At 32.9% G+C, this 16,465-nt stretch overlaps 2 protein-coding genes across 3 annotated transcripts; both read right to left on the bottom strand.

Annotated features, from left to right (window-relative positions):
• Positions 1 to 1,395: 1,395 nt before the first annotated feature.
• On the bottom strand, positions 1,396 to 6,088 carry LOC125849302 (uncharacterized). Of its 2 annotated transcripts, none has more exons than XM_049529364.1 (3): positions 5,883 to 6,072; positions 5,680 to 5,802; positions 1,396 to 1,627 (listed from the first exon to the last, which is right to left on the bottom strand). In XM_049529364.1, exons 1-3 carry the CDS (start codon positions 5,916 to 5,918, stop codon positions 1,448 to 1,450), a joined length of 339 nt encoding a protein of 112 aa, XP_049385321.1. In that variant the 5' UTR covers positions 5,919 to 6,072; the 3' UTR covers positions 1,396 to 1,447. The 2 variants fall into 2 exon arrangements, with proteins under 2 accessions (XP_049385321.1, XP_049385322.1); XM_049529365.1 differs by lacking the exon at positions 1,396 to 1,627 and adding an exon at positions 5,395 to 5,583 and having other exon boundaries at positions 5,883 to 6,088.
• A 1,220-nt stretch (positions 6,089 to 7,308) lies between these two features.
• Positions 7,309 to 10,952, bottom strand: LOC125847986 (heterogeneous nuclear ribonucleoprotein 1). Its single transcript, XM_049527758.1, has 6 exons — positions 10,626 to 10,952; positions 9,424 to 9,464; positions 9,179 to 9,342; positions 8,955 to 9,057; positions 8,688 to 8,857; positions 7,309 to 8,092 (listed from the first exon to the last, which is right to left on the bottom strand). Exons 1-6 carry the CDS (start codon positions 10,766 to 10,768, stop codon positions 7,538 to 7,540), a joined length of 1,176 nt encoding a protein of 391 aa, XP_049383715.1. The 5' UTR covers positions 10,769 to 10,952; the 3' UTR covers positions 7,309 to 7,537.
• Positions 10,953 to 16,465: the final 5,513 nt, after the last annotated feature.

The raw sequence follows: 16,465 nt of genomic DNA, 5'->3' as shown, positions 1-16,465 counted from the left end.
GTTCCTCATGAACAAATTAAATAAAATATATTTTTAATTATCCTTCTCCTGATTGGTGAATCGGGAAATGTGTAAGTTGTTAATGGAAAAGTTAAAATTTGACATATAGTAATAGTAATAGTACTAGTTATGAATGGTAGATTAGATTACAAAATTGCACAAAATTTAGTAAAGTAATAGTAGTATTAATGTACTATAAATAAATAATTATATGGGATGATAAGAGGCACCAAAGTTGAACCGGGACAGGGAAAGGGGTATTACATGTGCACGCACGTGAACCGGAACCGTTGCATGTGGACCGCCTGTCGTGTTCTTTTAATTATTTTTATTATTATTATTATTATTACTCCATTAATGTATACGCCAAAAGTACTTAATGCATAAACTAACACAACAAAATATTGTACAGTTAAATTGCTCTGTTTTAGAAATTAAATTTTTATAACAGCATAGGTCAATGGCAATGCATCCTTCACTTGGGAATAATAATCACTGAAAACAAGAAAAAAAATCCATTTCATGCCTATCTATAGAAATCAATTTCTCTACTTCTGGGTTAGATGAGAGCTATGATATGTGTATAATCTATCTTTACTAAATCTCATTGAATATATTATTATTATTATCAGTAAAAAGTGTTACCTTAAATCAATGTCACAAATTTCAACTCCAATGAACAAGAACTTTTCGATAGATAATTTTCTTAATTAGTGAATTAGTCTGATCAATGAAATTCGAAGGATTATGTAGGGAGGATAAACAACATACCTCCCATCATTCCCTCATGAGCTTTATTTTGGACAAGTTGTATATGCAACTATATATTTGTGGCAGAAAATTCAAAAGGGGGCCAATCAGTCGATAGCCTATATTGTATGGAGAAGAAAAGAGTCTGCTTCATACATATATAGTGTAAATAATAATTTGCTTGAATAAATGTTGTAATGACACGTGGCAGAAAAAGATAGTGAGACAGTACTTGCTATCTTGGGGGCCTTTTGTCTGCAATCAACTATACATGCTTTATGCTTTTACCCAATCATCATTGTCATTGTAATGAGAGTCTTTATTCCCCCATATCATTCACCACCATAAGCTCTTCAATGTAGGAAACTTTCCATTACCATCAACAACATAAATATAGTACCAATTCCCTTCTTTTTATAAAAAAAATTTCCCCTCTATGGTAACATTCTTCTTTGTTTTTATGTACTTGGAAACAGTAGTGTTTAAGCCAGTTCGACTATTTCACTGAATACATGATACCACTAAGATCGAAAGAAATCTTACATTCTTTCGTGTCTGTTGAGATATGATGTATGATTGAGACATACTGCAAGCAAAAATATATCAAACGAGCTCATTTGACACAGACAATTGAATGAAGTTGTATTTCATAATGTATACATAAAGATGAAGGGAAAAAGAGTAATCTACATCATAGTCAAGATTGTTCTAGCAAATTTTCCAAGTACAAATTTAAGATGTATCTTCCAGTAGACAACACATCAAGCCTCTTCTCACTAGGCTCGTATTTCCCTTTACGAAGCTGATAACGATGAGTTACAGCTGAAACGGTGTAAGCTCGGCCTTCAATGGTTACACTTTCTCCACACTGCAAGTTCTGTCATTGAAATTAACTTTCTATTAGACCAGACACCATAAAACACTATACCCCAATTGCGAAAGGCATTGTTGGACGTCTGTCAATTCAAAAATCTTATGTAGGCCCTATGCATGTAGCCAGTTTCAATGAATTAGTGAAGCATTATTGGAAACATGACAGAAAGGTCACATGTCTTTTGTATGGCATGAATGTTGGATATATGAAAAGCATCTGATGCAGTGTGTGTGGTTAGCTTAGTTTCACGTCAAGCTAAGATGTGAGTATTACATTGGAACACGAAAAGCACAAGCTTTATGAGTAGTTCTAACTCTTTAATGAAACTGCCAATAAAGTGTGTAAACACCATGAATAATATAATCGTGGTTGCATGAACAGGTAAATCACTTCTTATTGACTGTATTTTCTGACAGATGACCTATGTTTCTACATTCATCTTTCTGGGTGAACCAAAAAGGTAGAGAATAACAAATAAAAAAGGTTCACAAGTAAAAGTTACCAATTTCAAAAAAAAAAAAAAAAAAAAAAAAAAAGGTTCACAAGTAAGCAGGATCATAAACTTTAAATGCACATAGAGTTTGATGACATTACATTCAGCCAGTTGAAAATTCAGAGCTACTAACCACTTTTAGGTTTTACGGTGAACCATTGAACCCTGTGATATATTTACAATTTTATCGGATATCCCCAAAGGAATAAACCAAGTGATTTATTTCTTCTGTTCTCTGCATGAACAGAATAAGTACAGCGAATTCGAGGATGAATGATAATAGAAGTTTGTATTATTTTATAAGGTAAATAATTTTATCAACAGTAGGGAACACCTCTATTTTTTTTATAATAGAGGTTTGTTCATCTTCAAAAAGGAACCTCAGAGCTCAAAATTTGCTTCTAGCGAAACGAAATAGGAAGATCATTCCTCTTAATGTCATATACCTTTGTCTTGCACACCACACACATGACCTAGCCTTTGATGGTACTTCTTCCTGTTTGTGCTTAATGCAGGATACATGGTTCCCTCCCCCCCACTCCCCAAACCCAGGGCATTCATCCTTCCAAAATTGGAGCTTCACCAAGGAACAATATCATATTGCTTCCTTCCCTAGTTCTCCCATAGGATTCGTTCAGTCATGGGGATAATTATGATGCCATCATTACCATTTTGAAACTTGATTCAGGGAAAAAGTTAAGGAGAATAATTGTTCTGACACACACCTATCATATACAGCTTCCTATGACTGGCTCTGAATGAAGGACCAGCTAAAGGGGCCCAAAAGAAACCAGCAGATGAATAAAAGACAGATCAATAATAGAATTAAAGAAGCTTCAGCCTTCACATCCTAAACAGAAAATATCATCGGCTAGTAACACGTTAAGGCTTGAATAAAAGTACAAATGCTTTAGGCAAGTGTGCTAATGTAGACACAACGACCCTAGCACTGGAAGTCAAGCATATCAGGCATCTACCTTTCAATTCTACGATCTAGAGCTAAAGCAAAAACTTGCTAACTGTGGGCCCTTGAATAAGTAGCAGCCCAACTTTACCTTTTCAACAACGAACGAGTAGGGTTAATTTCACCTACCATCACTAACCTACTCTTCATAACACTCAAGTCACAAAACTATTTTTATTAAGGTAAAGTCACTAAACTAACTATTTGTAACACTAAAGTCACAAAACTACCTTTTTTTTGTTTTGTTATTTTATAACCGGGGTATTTGGATCAACTTTAGCTTGACTACTTCCACGAGGTACCTGCTGTTTCCACCAGCACAAGCACAGGTACTGGGTAACTCCATCCACTAGCTTCACCAAGTGTTTTTTACCTCCATTGGGAATTGAACCCGAGACCTCATGGTTAAGTAAACTTTACTATAACAAATCGTTAGCTTAGTGACTTTACTCAAGTAGAAATGCTAACTTAAACCTAAGTCACCAATTCTTTACATATCCTGCCAATGATGTTTCACCACAAATTTTACAGTTCCCTATCAGTGGTAAGCTCCAGTCCTCTGCTTAAGTGGCTGCACTAGTCCACAACTACAATATACTGCTTTCTCTATTTTCTACCTCTGTTGTGTTGTGTTGTGTTCTGTGCTTTTTCTCAAATTGCAATCCTTGCAAAAGGAAATTATGAATTAGAAGGAAGGAAGCTTTCACCTGACTGTGATAGCCCTCTCGATACCTTATCGGAGCTTTGTAACTAGTGGCCGGTTTCCCGTCGTGTCAGCCTTTTCCCAGTGCGCAGAGCCCCAACGAGGAAGGTGTTAGTGCTTTATCATTGGGTCAATAATGCTAATCCCTCTTTTAGTGCTACTCCTAGGGCGGGAAGACCATATATCTTCTATAGTAATTTTAATCTATCCCTTTATTCCCTACTTCTCGAAAAGTCAAATTTTTTTTTCTTTGAACATGATTTTCGAAAATAAAGACTAAACATCATCTTATTCTTAAAAATTGTATTGAAGTGTTGGTATCTGCGGTTTTTATATACATTTTATTCTGGAAAATTGCAAAAATCATGTTGAAAATGAGACCAAAACTTGGTCAACTTGACGACTGTGAACTGAATCAGATCAAGTTTTAGGTGAAGGGAATCGTAAAAGATTGGCAACACAACTGTGATCTGAATCAGGTCAAGTTTTAGGCAAAGGAAATCGTAAATGGTTGGCATGAATACCATAACCTAGTTGAGTGCTTTGCGAACATGATCTCAGAAATTCATGCAAAGGCATAATGCTCAGGTTATCCACAACCAACACAAAGAATACTCAAAAGAGATTTATACATAAGTCTAGTGTCGCCAAGTTGCAGGAGTCACAGACTTCGACCAAGTTATATTCACCCCTTCATCAATAAATAACAAAGAACTGCAGCTTTGGACACATTTAGTCATTTATACAGGTCTAACATATGTGAAGGTATCTAATTCTAACAGATCTCACATAAAACCATATGCCATCAATAGACCAGCGTCTATATTCAAGTAGGTATGGAATGTGAGACACTATCACAGGAAGCCAACTAGTGCGCCTTCAAACATCTGCCCTTTTTCTTATGTCATGCATGGAAATTCACCCATTACTCAGCATCCAGCAAGAAGACAGATTTTCACTTGAAAATTTTCCCTCTTAGTTTTGGTTCTTTGTAAGCAAAACTACAAGCACTGTTAGTACCAAGAGTGTTATAAGCTTAGTGGTCCATAGAGATGATGTCTTTAAGCTATAATACCAAAGAGTTCCCAAACTACTATCCTTAATTCTAGTGTAGCTCATATGCTATGACTTATGAGGCACAACTACAGTCTAGATCAAACCAGCCAAATCCTGCGGGGACATTCGCACAAAATTTGCTCTAACCACAGTACAGGTATTTGCAAGGAAATCAACCCAAATATAGCGTAACGAACATAGAGGATTCATATAGTTGACACTTCTCTTAGCTAACGTATCCGCAGGTACATAAAGCTGACACTAACTAATTTGGAGTTGAGGATGTTAACACCCATATAAACGTATAAGGAACATGAACTAATCCCAAAACGTGACCAAAAGAATGCCATTAAAAAAATTTAAGACATTCAACAAAAGCCAATCAACCAAGTATGTTAACTCCATAAAGAAATGAAATTGGAACCAGCATATTGAGCATAAATACATAAAACCCCAAATGAATTACTTGTTGGAAATCGCCAGTTGGGTTTGTTTATCCAACCAAGAAATTACTCTCCACATTTCTAATTCAATCAAATGACAAGAATTCCAAAGTAAAGAAAGCTCTTTTATAATCTTCCCAGTAAAAGTAAGATGACATTTGACCTTATAACTACAACACCAACAACATACTCGATGTAATCCCACAAGTGGGGGTCAGGGGAGGGTAGTGTGGAGGCAGACCTTACCCCTACCTTGGAAGGTAGAGGGGCTGTTTTCGATAGACCCTCAGACATTTGACCCTATAACACCAATCAATTAATTAACTGAGCATTTGAGCCTATAAGCATTACATCAAACACAAAAAGCAAAAATTGGTTTGAGAAAATGATGCTTACAGAGGGGAGGCAACGTATGCCAAGGTTCTTGGGAGGAGGTGAAATTTCAATGACTTTATAGGGTTGGGGATTTTGACTCTTATCTTTCTCCTTCTTTCTGCAGTAAACTTGGTGCCTCTGTGACTGCAATGTTACTAATATTATCAAAAACCCACTCGCTTAACAACAACAAAAAGAGGGAGATTACAGAGTTTGATTCATACCTTTAAGAATGAGTTAGTGTTAGAAACCATAGCCATTTCCTTAATTCCTTATCAATCTGCTCCCGCCTGCTTCTTGTCGAAAGCCCTGATCGAAAATCAAGATTTTTATTTGGGTATGTCCAGTTTCTTGCTTAATTTTTTCCCTTCATTCACCAACCAAACAAATGAAAAGGATTTAAAAATAAAATAAAATTACAGAGGGTAGTTAGATGAAGTGTGTTGTATGGGGGTGGTGTGATCAGTAAAAAAATCACAGGTTCTCTATATGTACATGACATATTAGGAATGATAAGATTAGAAAATTAAGAAAGAGATAATTAAAGTGTGTGGAGAGTAGTATAAGAGGTGCGAGAGGTTGGCAGTGATAACTTTGAAATAAGGTAGATCAAAGAAAAATTAGGGGACAACGTATTAAACAGAACATGACGTATATTCAACTCATCAAGGATAGGACTTTACATAAGAAAGTATGGAGATTGAGGATTAGATTAGACAATTAGCGGATAGTTAAGTATTTTCTTTCCTTTTAGTGATAGAGCATAGTTCTAGTCGGAAGCATTTATTTAATTGTGCTTTCACTTTTCAATGTTTTTATCATAATTTTTACTCTTGCACTTCTTTCAAACTAAATAAGTAATATATATTTTCGAGTTGTGAATTTATCAAAAATAACCTCTTTTATGTCATAAGGATAAAGATAAGATCTACATATATTTGATCTCCCAAAATTTCTACTTGTGAAGTTATACTAAATTTGTTATTGTTATTGTTGTTGAATGTTGATTATCTTTTTGAAGGTTAAAATGGAAATAAATTTCCTAAAGTCCATAGTAATTATGATTTATGAGCTTAGTACTATTGGTTGGTTATAAACTATATATATAAATGGCTAAGAATTAGTAGTGGTTTCAACTTTTGATAAGGTTAAAAAAAGGTCCACAAGAATCTGTGAATTTGGTTTTGTTTTGACATTAAATTCCAACAACGGTTGGGTTCGCTCCAATCGTGTGGCTACGGGTTTACTCCTTTTTTTGTTTTTATCTTTTGATGACACGTCTACTGTTCTCCATTTGTTATTAAAAATATCGCAATTGAAAGGCCCATCTACATTATGGGTATGTTCAGCACGAACGAAAAATATGAAACGTTACTTATTTTCAATCGTCACTCGACAGTATAGACGATGAAAAATCAGAAACGTTTTCCTTCATATAGAACGGTGCCTAAATATTTTTATCATACGATTCTCAAATAAGTATATATATAAATGATAAGAAACACACTAGAAGCTCAGAATATAAAATCATCATTTGCTCGTTTTGACAGTCAGTAGAATCCATCAAAGCAAAATTTACTCGTTTAGTCCAACTAATTTGCCCAAACGAATAAAAAGAATTGAAGATCAGTTTGACAATGTTGCTTGAGGATTGCAGATAGCTGAAGATGGATGAATCATGTTCCTTGATAAACCAATCGATATCAAAGACACCAGTATATTAACTGAACTAATATTTTATCAATTAAAATTCGACAAGAAAAAAAACAAACAAGTTTTAGCTCTCAACAAGTGCATGATTGAGTATACATCTCTGGTCATAAGCTTAAAATCACCAAGCCAGAGACAATTCAGCTTTGCACCTTCAACATTTCACTTTCTATCTCCCATAAGGGTGGTATCTGCCTGAACCAGCACCAGCACCACCATAGCTTCCTCTACTACTTCCATACATTGAACCTCCGGCACTATCTCCTCCATACCCACTGCCAAGACCAGCAGCACCATATCCACTGCCATATCCACCGCCACCAGCAGCATATCCTCCATAACCTTCACCTGCTCCTCCATATCCACCACCAACATCATAGCCTCTACCAAAGGCTCCACTGCCATAACGGCTAGAATACCCAAAAGAAGCCTCCTCCCTGAAGCCTCCTCCGTAGGCACCACCGCCACCATATGCTCCATATCCACCCATTCCTGCTCCACTATATCCACCAAATGCACTGGATCTGCCACCATAGGGGCCACCAGACCTATAAGGACCAGCACCAGCACCAGCACCAGCACCAATACCATAACCAGAGTCTCCATATCCACCATAAGCATCTGATAATCCACCACCAAATGCAGCTCTTGGATTCCCTTGACGCCTGAATGGGGCTGGTTGTGGCGCATTAGGTCTCTTGGGCTCAGCCTTCTTGATTTCCACCTATTTGCCAAGTAGAAAACTGTTTAGGTTAACCAAGCTTCAAAAAGCTATTGAAAATAACATGATCATGCAACAGATGAATGTTCAACTACTATAAGCAGAATCATTTCAATTATTAATTATTTCCAAACCATAGTAACTTGAGCATCATCACTAAGAAAATAAGCTTGTATGGATACACAAGAACAATTCTCAACTTCTTGAGCCTCAATACAGTTAAGACAACTTAAGCATCTCAACTCAATGATGAGTTTGACAAAAGATGCAAAAGTATCAAGTCACAATGAACATAGAAACATTGCTACCCAAATACATATCATTGATATTTCATTGGGTTTTGCAGTCAGTTTCATTAATTCTTTTCAAGAAAATCGAGAAAGAACATAAACTCAATCCTTTTCAAATTAAGGACATTTGTCAGAAGGCCTAGAACATAAAGAAAAAAACATACAAAGCACATATACTTAAGAGTGCAACATTGCCACCAAAATCATGTTTGAAGAAGGCAGAAAAGCTTGATAAATTTACAAGATTAATGAAACAATCTAGAAAAAGTATCACCGCCTTAATTAGAACACACTATGGCTATACTGACCTGGGTTCCAGAAAAATCAAGCTTGTTTCCATTAGCCAAGATATCCTCAACAGATTTTTCTGTGTCAAAAGTGATGAATCCAAAGCCACGAGAACGACTAGTAGAATGGTCACGCATGATCTGGTGCTCTTTCACCTCTCCAAACTTTAAAAAGAAGTCTCTGAACTCATCTGAAATATAAATGCAACTTAATACCTCAGAAACTTGCTTCAAAAGAATCCAACGAGTTAAGGGAAGGTGATTAGTTTCTAGCTACAGAAATATAACCTTCACTAATTGTTGTTGGGATGCCGCCCACAAAAATCTTCTTCGTCTTGAAATCTTTTGAGCTGGAACCCCCTCCTCTAGGTATAGTTCGCTTGATTTCCACCTGACACAATCAAAACATCAGCATGAGGTCCCAAATGTTCCATCCACAGTAAAATAAAAGGGAAATGAAATCACAAACTGCTATAAGAATGAAATAAAATAGAAGGCCAATGTAATCTTACTTGCTTTCCATTTATAACATGGTCGTCCTCAATGACTTTATCTACCACGGAGGGATCAGCATAAGTGACAAAACCAAACCCACGTGGCTGTCCTGTCCGCCTTTCCTTCATAATCACGGAATCAATAATTTCACCATATTTACCAAAGTGCTTGACAAATTGAGCTGCAGATATACAATGCAACATTAGGGGCAGGAAAGAACAATTTGGCAGAAGATCAAAGCAGAGGATGTTATTCGACAAACCTGAAGTTGTCTCTCTAGCCAAGCCCCCAATAAAAATCTTTCTGCATGGCCACCAAATCCATTGATTAATACAATACCATGAGCAACTTGATTAATAGGATAATATTCTATGAAAACTATGAGGCATGCCCAACCAACAACTAAGTAACTTCAATGAGAAGAAGTTCACATCGGAAGAAATTGAAAAGGGCACAGAAGAAAGTCATCAAATTAAAAAATTTATCCTATACAAATCAGAATAAAAGAAAACATGAAAATATGTATTCCCAACTCTCTCTGACAGTAAATAGCAGTGTTGTCAAAATGGAACGCATAGACAAGCAACAACAACCAGACCTCACTTGGAGATTTCATTGGGTATGTTGTAGATAAGCAACAACCATAAAGTGGGGTATGAGGAGCGTGGAGTGTGGAGTGTGGAGTGTGGAGTGTGGAGTGTACAGTGTACACAGACCTTACCCCTACCTCAGAAGTATAGAGACTGTTTTAGATACACCACCGGCTCAAGAAAACAGTTCAAAGCCATTCAGAAAAAAAGAAATGATGGAAGTGCAGGAAACACTAACAAAAACAACAACAGATGGTAAAATAACAGTATTATAACAAAACAATATAAAAGTCAAAGTACAAGATTCAACAAATAGTAACAAAAATCGAAGGGCAAAAAACTACAAGATATAATACTACTACTAATGGACGAAGAGCAAGACAATGCACTTGCACATACTAATCTTCTACCCTAATCCGTGCCCTCCACAAACTCCTCTCCAAGAAGGAAAGCAAAAATGTAAGAAATATAAATGTAACACAATTAAAAGTTATGGGGACTAAGAAATTGAAAAATAACTAAAATCAAGTCCAAACAACGTTTTAAACTCTGATTCATACACAATGATGAAATTTCAAATCTAAATTTATATTCCTAATCATCAACAGAGTTATTCGCCTTGTTTAATTGAGAACTAATACATCAATTTACTAACTATATTTATGGTTTTCCTCCCGCCCTCTTCATTAAGGAGCTTATAACCTAGCTTCGGGTCTTAACCGTCTCGACATTAACAACACTTGTAAGTTAATACCTATTAGACGCAAGCCCTAACAACAATGCTAAAAGAACAAACAGCATGGTTCTTAAATAAAAGCAAAACGATACAGCGTAAAAGGGAAAGAAAGGACAAAACAGTAAAAAAATAAAATACCCAGGACTAGCACCATCTCCGGTAAGAGGTTGAGAAGCGCCGGCGTCGTTTTGATGGTCGGGAGTAGTTCTTAGGTCGTCATTAGTTTCTTCTTCCTCCAGCTTGATTTTAACACCATTTGCAGTCCCATTTTGTTCCTCCATTGACAAGAAGACGTTTGTCGGTGCTTTTCAAGAAAGTTTTCAACGAATCTGAATCGGAACTGGAACTCTGAGGTTCACCGTGAAAATATGCGGTCTGATCTAGTACAGGACGTTGTCGGCGCTTTTATATACCAAAACCCTAGATAGTTTGATAAGGGAACGTTCGATTTAGAGCATGTTTGGAACTTTGGATTAACTTAAAAATGTCGAATTTACTTTTGAGTTAATTTTTAACTTCTGAACTATTTGACAAATATAAAAATAAATTAAAATAAATTAGGAAATGTTTGATAAAGTTAAAAATAATTTGAAAATAATTTAAAATAAATTTAAGAGAAAAGACATAAAGTGACACCTAAAATTATTTCAAATTTTCAAAAAGATACATTAATTTTACGGGCATCCTATTACCCCTGTGGAAATATTTCAAAGTAATAAATAAATATTTTTGACCCATTTTCACAATTACCGTGTTCTCGCATTTGATAGGCGCATGGATGAGTAAAAATACACCCCCAAATCCGTGTAAAAATGTCGTGTGGCATCAACACTTTGAAATTTATTCTTTATTAAAAGACTCACTTCTCATCTTCTCCGTAACCTCCATTGATAGATGTTGAAGAATTTTCCATCTACAATCGAGAAAAAAAAATCATCCTCAATTAAATTTTCATCTAGCTTTACTAGCTTCAATTTCCTCTTCTTCTTTTTTATTTTATTAAAAGTTATGAGTCAACTAACTTGTAATTCCTAAAAGTGCAATTGCAAACAAACTTCAAAACTAAATCGGTGAATAAACATTCAAACTCAAATCAATCCTACACTAACACTACATACACATAAATAATAGATATCACAAAGAGAAAATAAAAACAAATCACTATAAAGATGATTTTTCAAAAAATCACCACTACATAAAAAGAACATTTATTTAAACCAAAATTTGCATTCAAATTAAGAAGCAATTAACATGTGAGCCTTCACTTCTTCGTTTTGACTCCATAATTCAAAAAATTATCACCACAAAATAAATTTACTGTGACTATTGAAATGCTTAGGGTTTTGATCATCAAAGAGAGAGAGAGAGAGTAGATTGAAAATCTGAAAGGAATTTAGGGCTAAATGGAGCTGATCATGATTAAAGTGTGAACGAGTCAAGATTTTGTCCAATTTTTATTAAATGGGTCGGAAAAATATATTATTTGGGGTGAGACGCACCCTTAGGCATTGAAAATGAAGATTGTGTAAAAAATGTGTATTTATTGTGATTTTGAAATGTTTTGCGGGATAATAGAACGCTCCTAAAATTAAGATGTTTTTGAAAATTCGGAACAACTTCTGGTGTTACTTTATGTCTTTTCTCTAAATTTAAAACTAAAAGTAGGTCTTTTCTATTTTTTATTTTTTTGACTTAAAAGTTATTTAAGTTTATTTTTTTATTTATGACTTGAAAGCTATTTTTTTAAAATTAATCCAAACAGACTTTTAATCAACGGTTTAATAATCACTAAATAGTAAGCTTCATTTATATACCTAATTTTTTGTCAGAAAATCTCTCTATTACTCCTAACATTTTGTTTGGATGGTTGTATTTTATTGTATTTTTAATTTAAATACAATGTTTGTTTTAATTGTTATTTAAATTTTTTTTTATTATATTATATAAATTTATCATCAAGCAACGACGATAGTTTCATTTTCTGTGAAGAACCGATTTGGTGTGATTACATTATTATCTTAATAGAGTGTGAGTAGCCGAAAAAATAGAAAAGAAAAAAAATTACAAAGTGAAAATAATATTTGAAAATTGAACTTATGTTTATTCATGAAATAAAATTGTGTTGTTTAAAATTTTTGTAAAATAATTTTGGAGTGAAATAGTTATTTGTTATTTTTTAGAATTATTGAAAATTCTTGAAAAGAAGTAAAAATATTATTAGAATTTTATGGCCAAATATAATTTCCGAAGTTAAAAAATTCTTCCAGGCCAAATGCACCCTGAAAACTGCACTCTGCAAATTAAGAAAAAACAAATACTTAGGGGTCATTTGATTTGAGGATGCATTGGATGAATTATAATATTTGAATTATATTGTTGAGATTAGGGATCTTTAGTGGGTAGATTGAACAATAAATAAGCACATAAAATGAATTGAGTTAATAAATAAATGGGTCATCTATTCATGTAAAAGTTATTTGAGCTTAAATTTAAATGATTGAATTGATCATAATAACTCGTTATGTGCAATTCTTATTAAGTTTAAAATTGTATATTTGTTGGGCTTCTTACGTAAATGCATCCTGGTCAAAATTATTTTCAATTAAAATGATTGGATGAACATGTAATTTATTGATATTGAAATCTTTTTATCAATTCTGCTAAGTTCAAATCACTTTTAAGGAAGGAGATTTTTTTTTTTGACATGGAACTTCGTGTATCAAAACCTCGATATTGGAGCGTGGACATTATAATATAGGAGCTCAACAGGGTGTGCATCAGTCGGTTCGATTTTCGATTTTCTAAATAAGCTAAACCAATAACAAATCAATAAGATATATTTTATCGATTTTTGGTCATTAACGATTCGATTTTCGGTTTACACAATAAGAAATTGCTCATAGTATAAGTATGATTTCTCAATTCTCTAACAATTTGGCACTGTCACGACCCAAAAAATGAACGCGATGGCACTCGTCTTATCCCACCAAGACAAGTCAGCCTAAAACTCAACCATTGCAATAAAATGCAGAAATTTCATAATCAACTCAAAAATACCCCCAAAATCTGGTTGTCACGTGTACAAGCCTCGAAAGTATTACAATTGATTCAAAAGAAATATGCAAGTCTCAAATGACATTGTTTCTAGAATAGAACAAGATCATAAATACATCCCTCAAAATATAGTATCCATCGCGGCGCGCGATACATCCCTCAAAATAGTACATCCTCTTTAATTTCTTACTTTTTCTCAATGCACATAGCACTTGTCACAACTATGTCTCAGAACAATGCAATTGACATGTTCACACAAATAATGAGGAGATGATTATTTTCATAACATTGCACAATTCACAACAACACAATCATGATTCAACAAGCCTTTCAAACCATTCTCAACACATCACACAAACAATTTATCGCATTGCCTTTTGTTACCCCTTTTTCATCATTAGAATTAATCAATGTGGACAAGTCAACCCATCACCAAGTCTCATTACCCTCAAACACATATTACAAGGAAATACACGAATTACATACACTTAACAAGGGTTTAGAAATCCACTTGCCTCAAATAGTCGAGCAATCACTCCGGGACTTGAGCCTTTCCCTTTCGTTGGACTTCCAAATCAATACAATCTATTCAAATAATGACCACGATAAGATTTCGAAACTAACAACATTTATTTTACTCTATGTCCAACTAGACCCAAGAACTCGTTCAAACCTAAAATCAAATTCCTAAATCTTGATGTCAATTAACATGTCAACTCATATTTTCAAATTCAAGTCTAAGATTATGCCTCAATTTCATTAAATAACATAAATCTAATGATATTCATATAATATAGTATCCATAAAATTTAAGTACATCACACCAATACGCTGAAACATGGATAATAATGTGACCACCATGAAGAACTTTGCAACTCCAAAATCAATAGAAATCAGTAACCTCTAATGTCAAAATAATATTTTAACCCATATTACTTCCATTCAACTATCACTGCCAATGCTAATCAAGCATGTTTTACTATCACTGCCAATCATTGCCTTATCATTGGCAATGATTGTGTCCCTCAATTTTATTTTTTTATTATCCTCGGTCACAAAGCACGGACAATTCACTCAATTTGCAACAATTCACCTCTTAATTCTTCAATCCAATAATATTATAATACTAATTCCTATATGCAACAATAATATAAGTAGACACCATTTGAAACTCACTTGAATATTACCTAAAGTTTCGTCGCCCTTTTTCGGTACCGCAACAAGAGTTTTGTTCGACAACGGTTTCTCCCCTGCTGTACTTTGATCGGTCGCCGATGAAGTCTTCTTCGAGAGGCTAACTGTTTTTCTTTTAATTGATTAGGGCAAATAATTATAACCCACTGAATAATTAAATAAATGTTAAATCTCACTAGCTTATATTAATACACAAGGAGAGAAAATTCATTGTGGTTGAGAAATTTATAAGAAGGCAGATTAGTGTTTCAAAGGGTAAGAAAAATTATTTGGAGAAAAAATCATTCTATTTATGGAATTCGTATCAAATTGGGAGAAGAACAAGCAAAAATTTATTTTGTGATTTGAAAAGAGAGAAAATTAGATATTATTTCTTTCAACCTCATTATTCTTCAATTTCTTTCTTCTTTTATTTTGCCTTGATTTTTTGTATCTTTAATTAAAGTTTTTTTTTCTTATTTATCTTTAATTAAAGTTTATATATATTTTCTTAAAAAAGAATTTAAAAAGATGATCATATTTAGTTCCTTTCCTCATCAATGCTATTAATCTCATAATTAGTGTTATTTATATTATTTTCTTAATTATTTTTTTTCTTTCTTTTAATTATTTATTTGAAGAAATTAGTTATTATAACTTTATAAGAATTACACATGTATTTTTACATAATTGATTTGTCATTTTTAATTTTTTTGGATCATTCTTCATCTTAAAGTTTCTATCTATATGTAACAATAAAGCTAAAATAGAAAATGTGGGGTGACACCTTCTTTTAATAGATATTTCTTTATTCTTATAAATGTTTCTGACATTTTTTTGTTATTTTTACCTTAAAATAATTGTTGCCTCGGTTTTTAGTTTTAGTTTTATTTTTTTAGCATTTTCTAATTTTAAAAGACTGAAAAATTTATATTGAAAATTTATAAAATATAAAAAATGATTTATTTAACTCCTATCATCATCAATATTATTATTAATTTCTTTTACTTCTTTCCTTAATCTTCATTTCATCATTAATGTAATTTATATCATTTTCTTAGATATATATATATATTTGTGACATTTCTTAGAAGTTAGGATTACTATTTATTTAATTTTTAAAAAAATTGAATTATTTTGTCATACTAAATACAACATGTTTTATTATAATTACATTCAATATATTAATCAATATGTTGTACGAATGAAAAGAAAATTATCATTTCAGAAAAACAAAGGTTAAAATATAATTTATTATGATTAAGGAAAGACAAAAATATTATTCCAATATCCAAAACCATATTTAATACATTAAAAATTAATTGAAAAGCTATAGATGGAAAAGGAATCACCATTTAAGGAATCATTATTTTTAAATTTTTGGATCATTTCTTCTTGTAAAAGTTTCTATCCATATGTAACAATAAAGTTAAAATAGAAAATGTAGTGACACTATTCTTAGTAATAGATACTTATTTATTCTTATCAATTTTTTCTGACAATTTTGGTTATATTTTTCTTTAAAATAATTATTGCCTCGATTTTTATTTTTATTTTTAACATTTATTTTTAATTTTAAAAGATTGGAAATTTTATGTTAAAAATTTAAATAATAGAAAAAATGATTTATTTAACTTTTATCATCATTATACTACTACTTTATTTGACGTTTTTTCTTAATCTTCATCTCATCATTAATGTTATTTATATAATTTTGTTAAATCACTTATTTTTTCTTTTTTAACTCTTTT

Source organism: Solanum stenotomum, chromosome 12, assembly GCF_019186545.1.
Source record: "Solanum stenotomum isolate F172 chromosome 12, ASM1918654v1, whole genome shotgun sequence".
NCBI classification, from domain to species: domain Eukaryota; kingdom Viridiplantae; phylum Streptophyta; class Magnoliopsida; order Solanales; family Solanaceae; genus Solanum; species Solanum stenotomum.
The sequence above is the reverse complement of the archived record's forward strand: the minus strand, read 5'-3'. Positions and strand labels throughout refer to the sequence as shown.

Excerpts from the sequence above, each read along its gene's own strand:
- LOC125849302 (XM_049529364.1), bottom strand. The coding sequence starts at position 5,918 with ATGGCTATGGTTTCTAACACTAACTCATTCTTAAAG. Across the intron at positions 5,803-5,882 it reads ACACTAACTCATTCTTAAAG|TCACAGAGGCACCAAGTTTA; the intron begins GTATGAATCAAA and ends GTAACATTGCAG. Across the intron at positions 1,628-5,679 it reads GCATACGTTGCCTCCCCTCT|AACTTGCAGTGTGGAGAAAG; the intron begins GTAAGCATCATT and ends TTTCAATGACAG.
- LOC125847986 (XM_049527758.1), bottom strand. The coding sequence starts at position 10,768 with ATGGAGGAACAAAATGGGACTGCAAATGGTGTTAAAATCAAGCTGGAG. Across the intron at positions 9,465-10,625 it reads GGAGATGGTGCTAGTCCTGG|AAAGATTTTTATTGGGGGCT; the intron begins GTATTTTATTTT and ends GTGGCCATGCAG. Across the intron at positions 8,093-8,687 it reads TTGATTTTTCTGGAACCCAG|GTGGAAATCAAGAAGGCTGA; the intron begins GTCAGTATAGCC and ends CTTGGCAAATAG.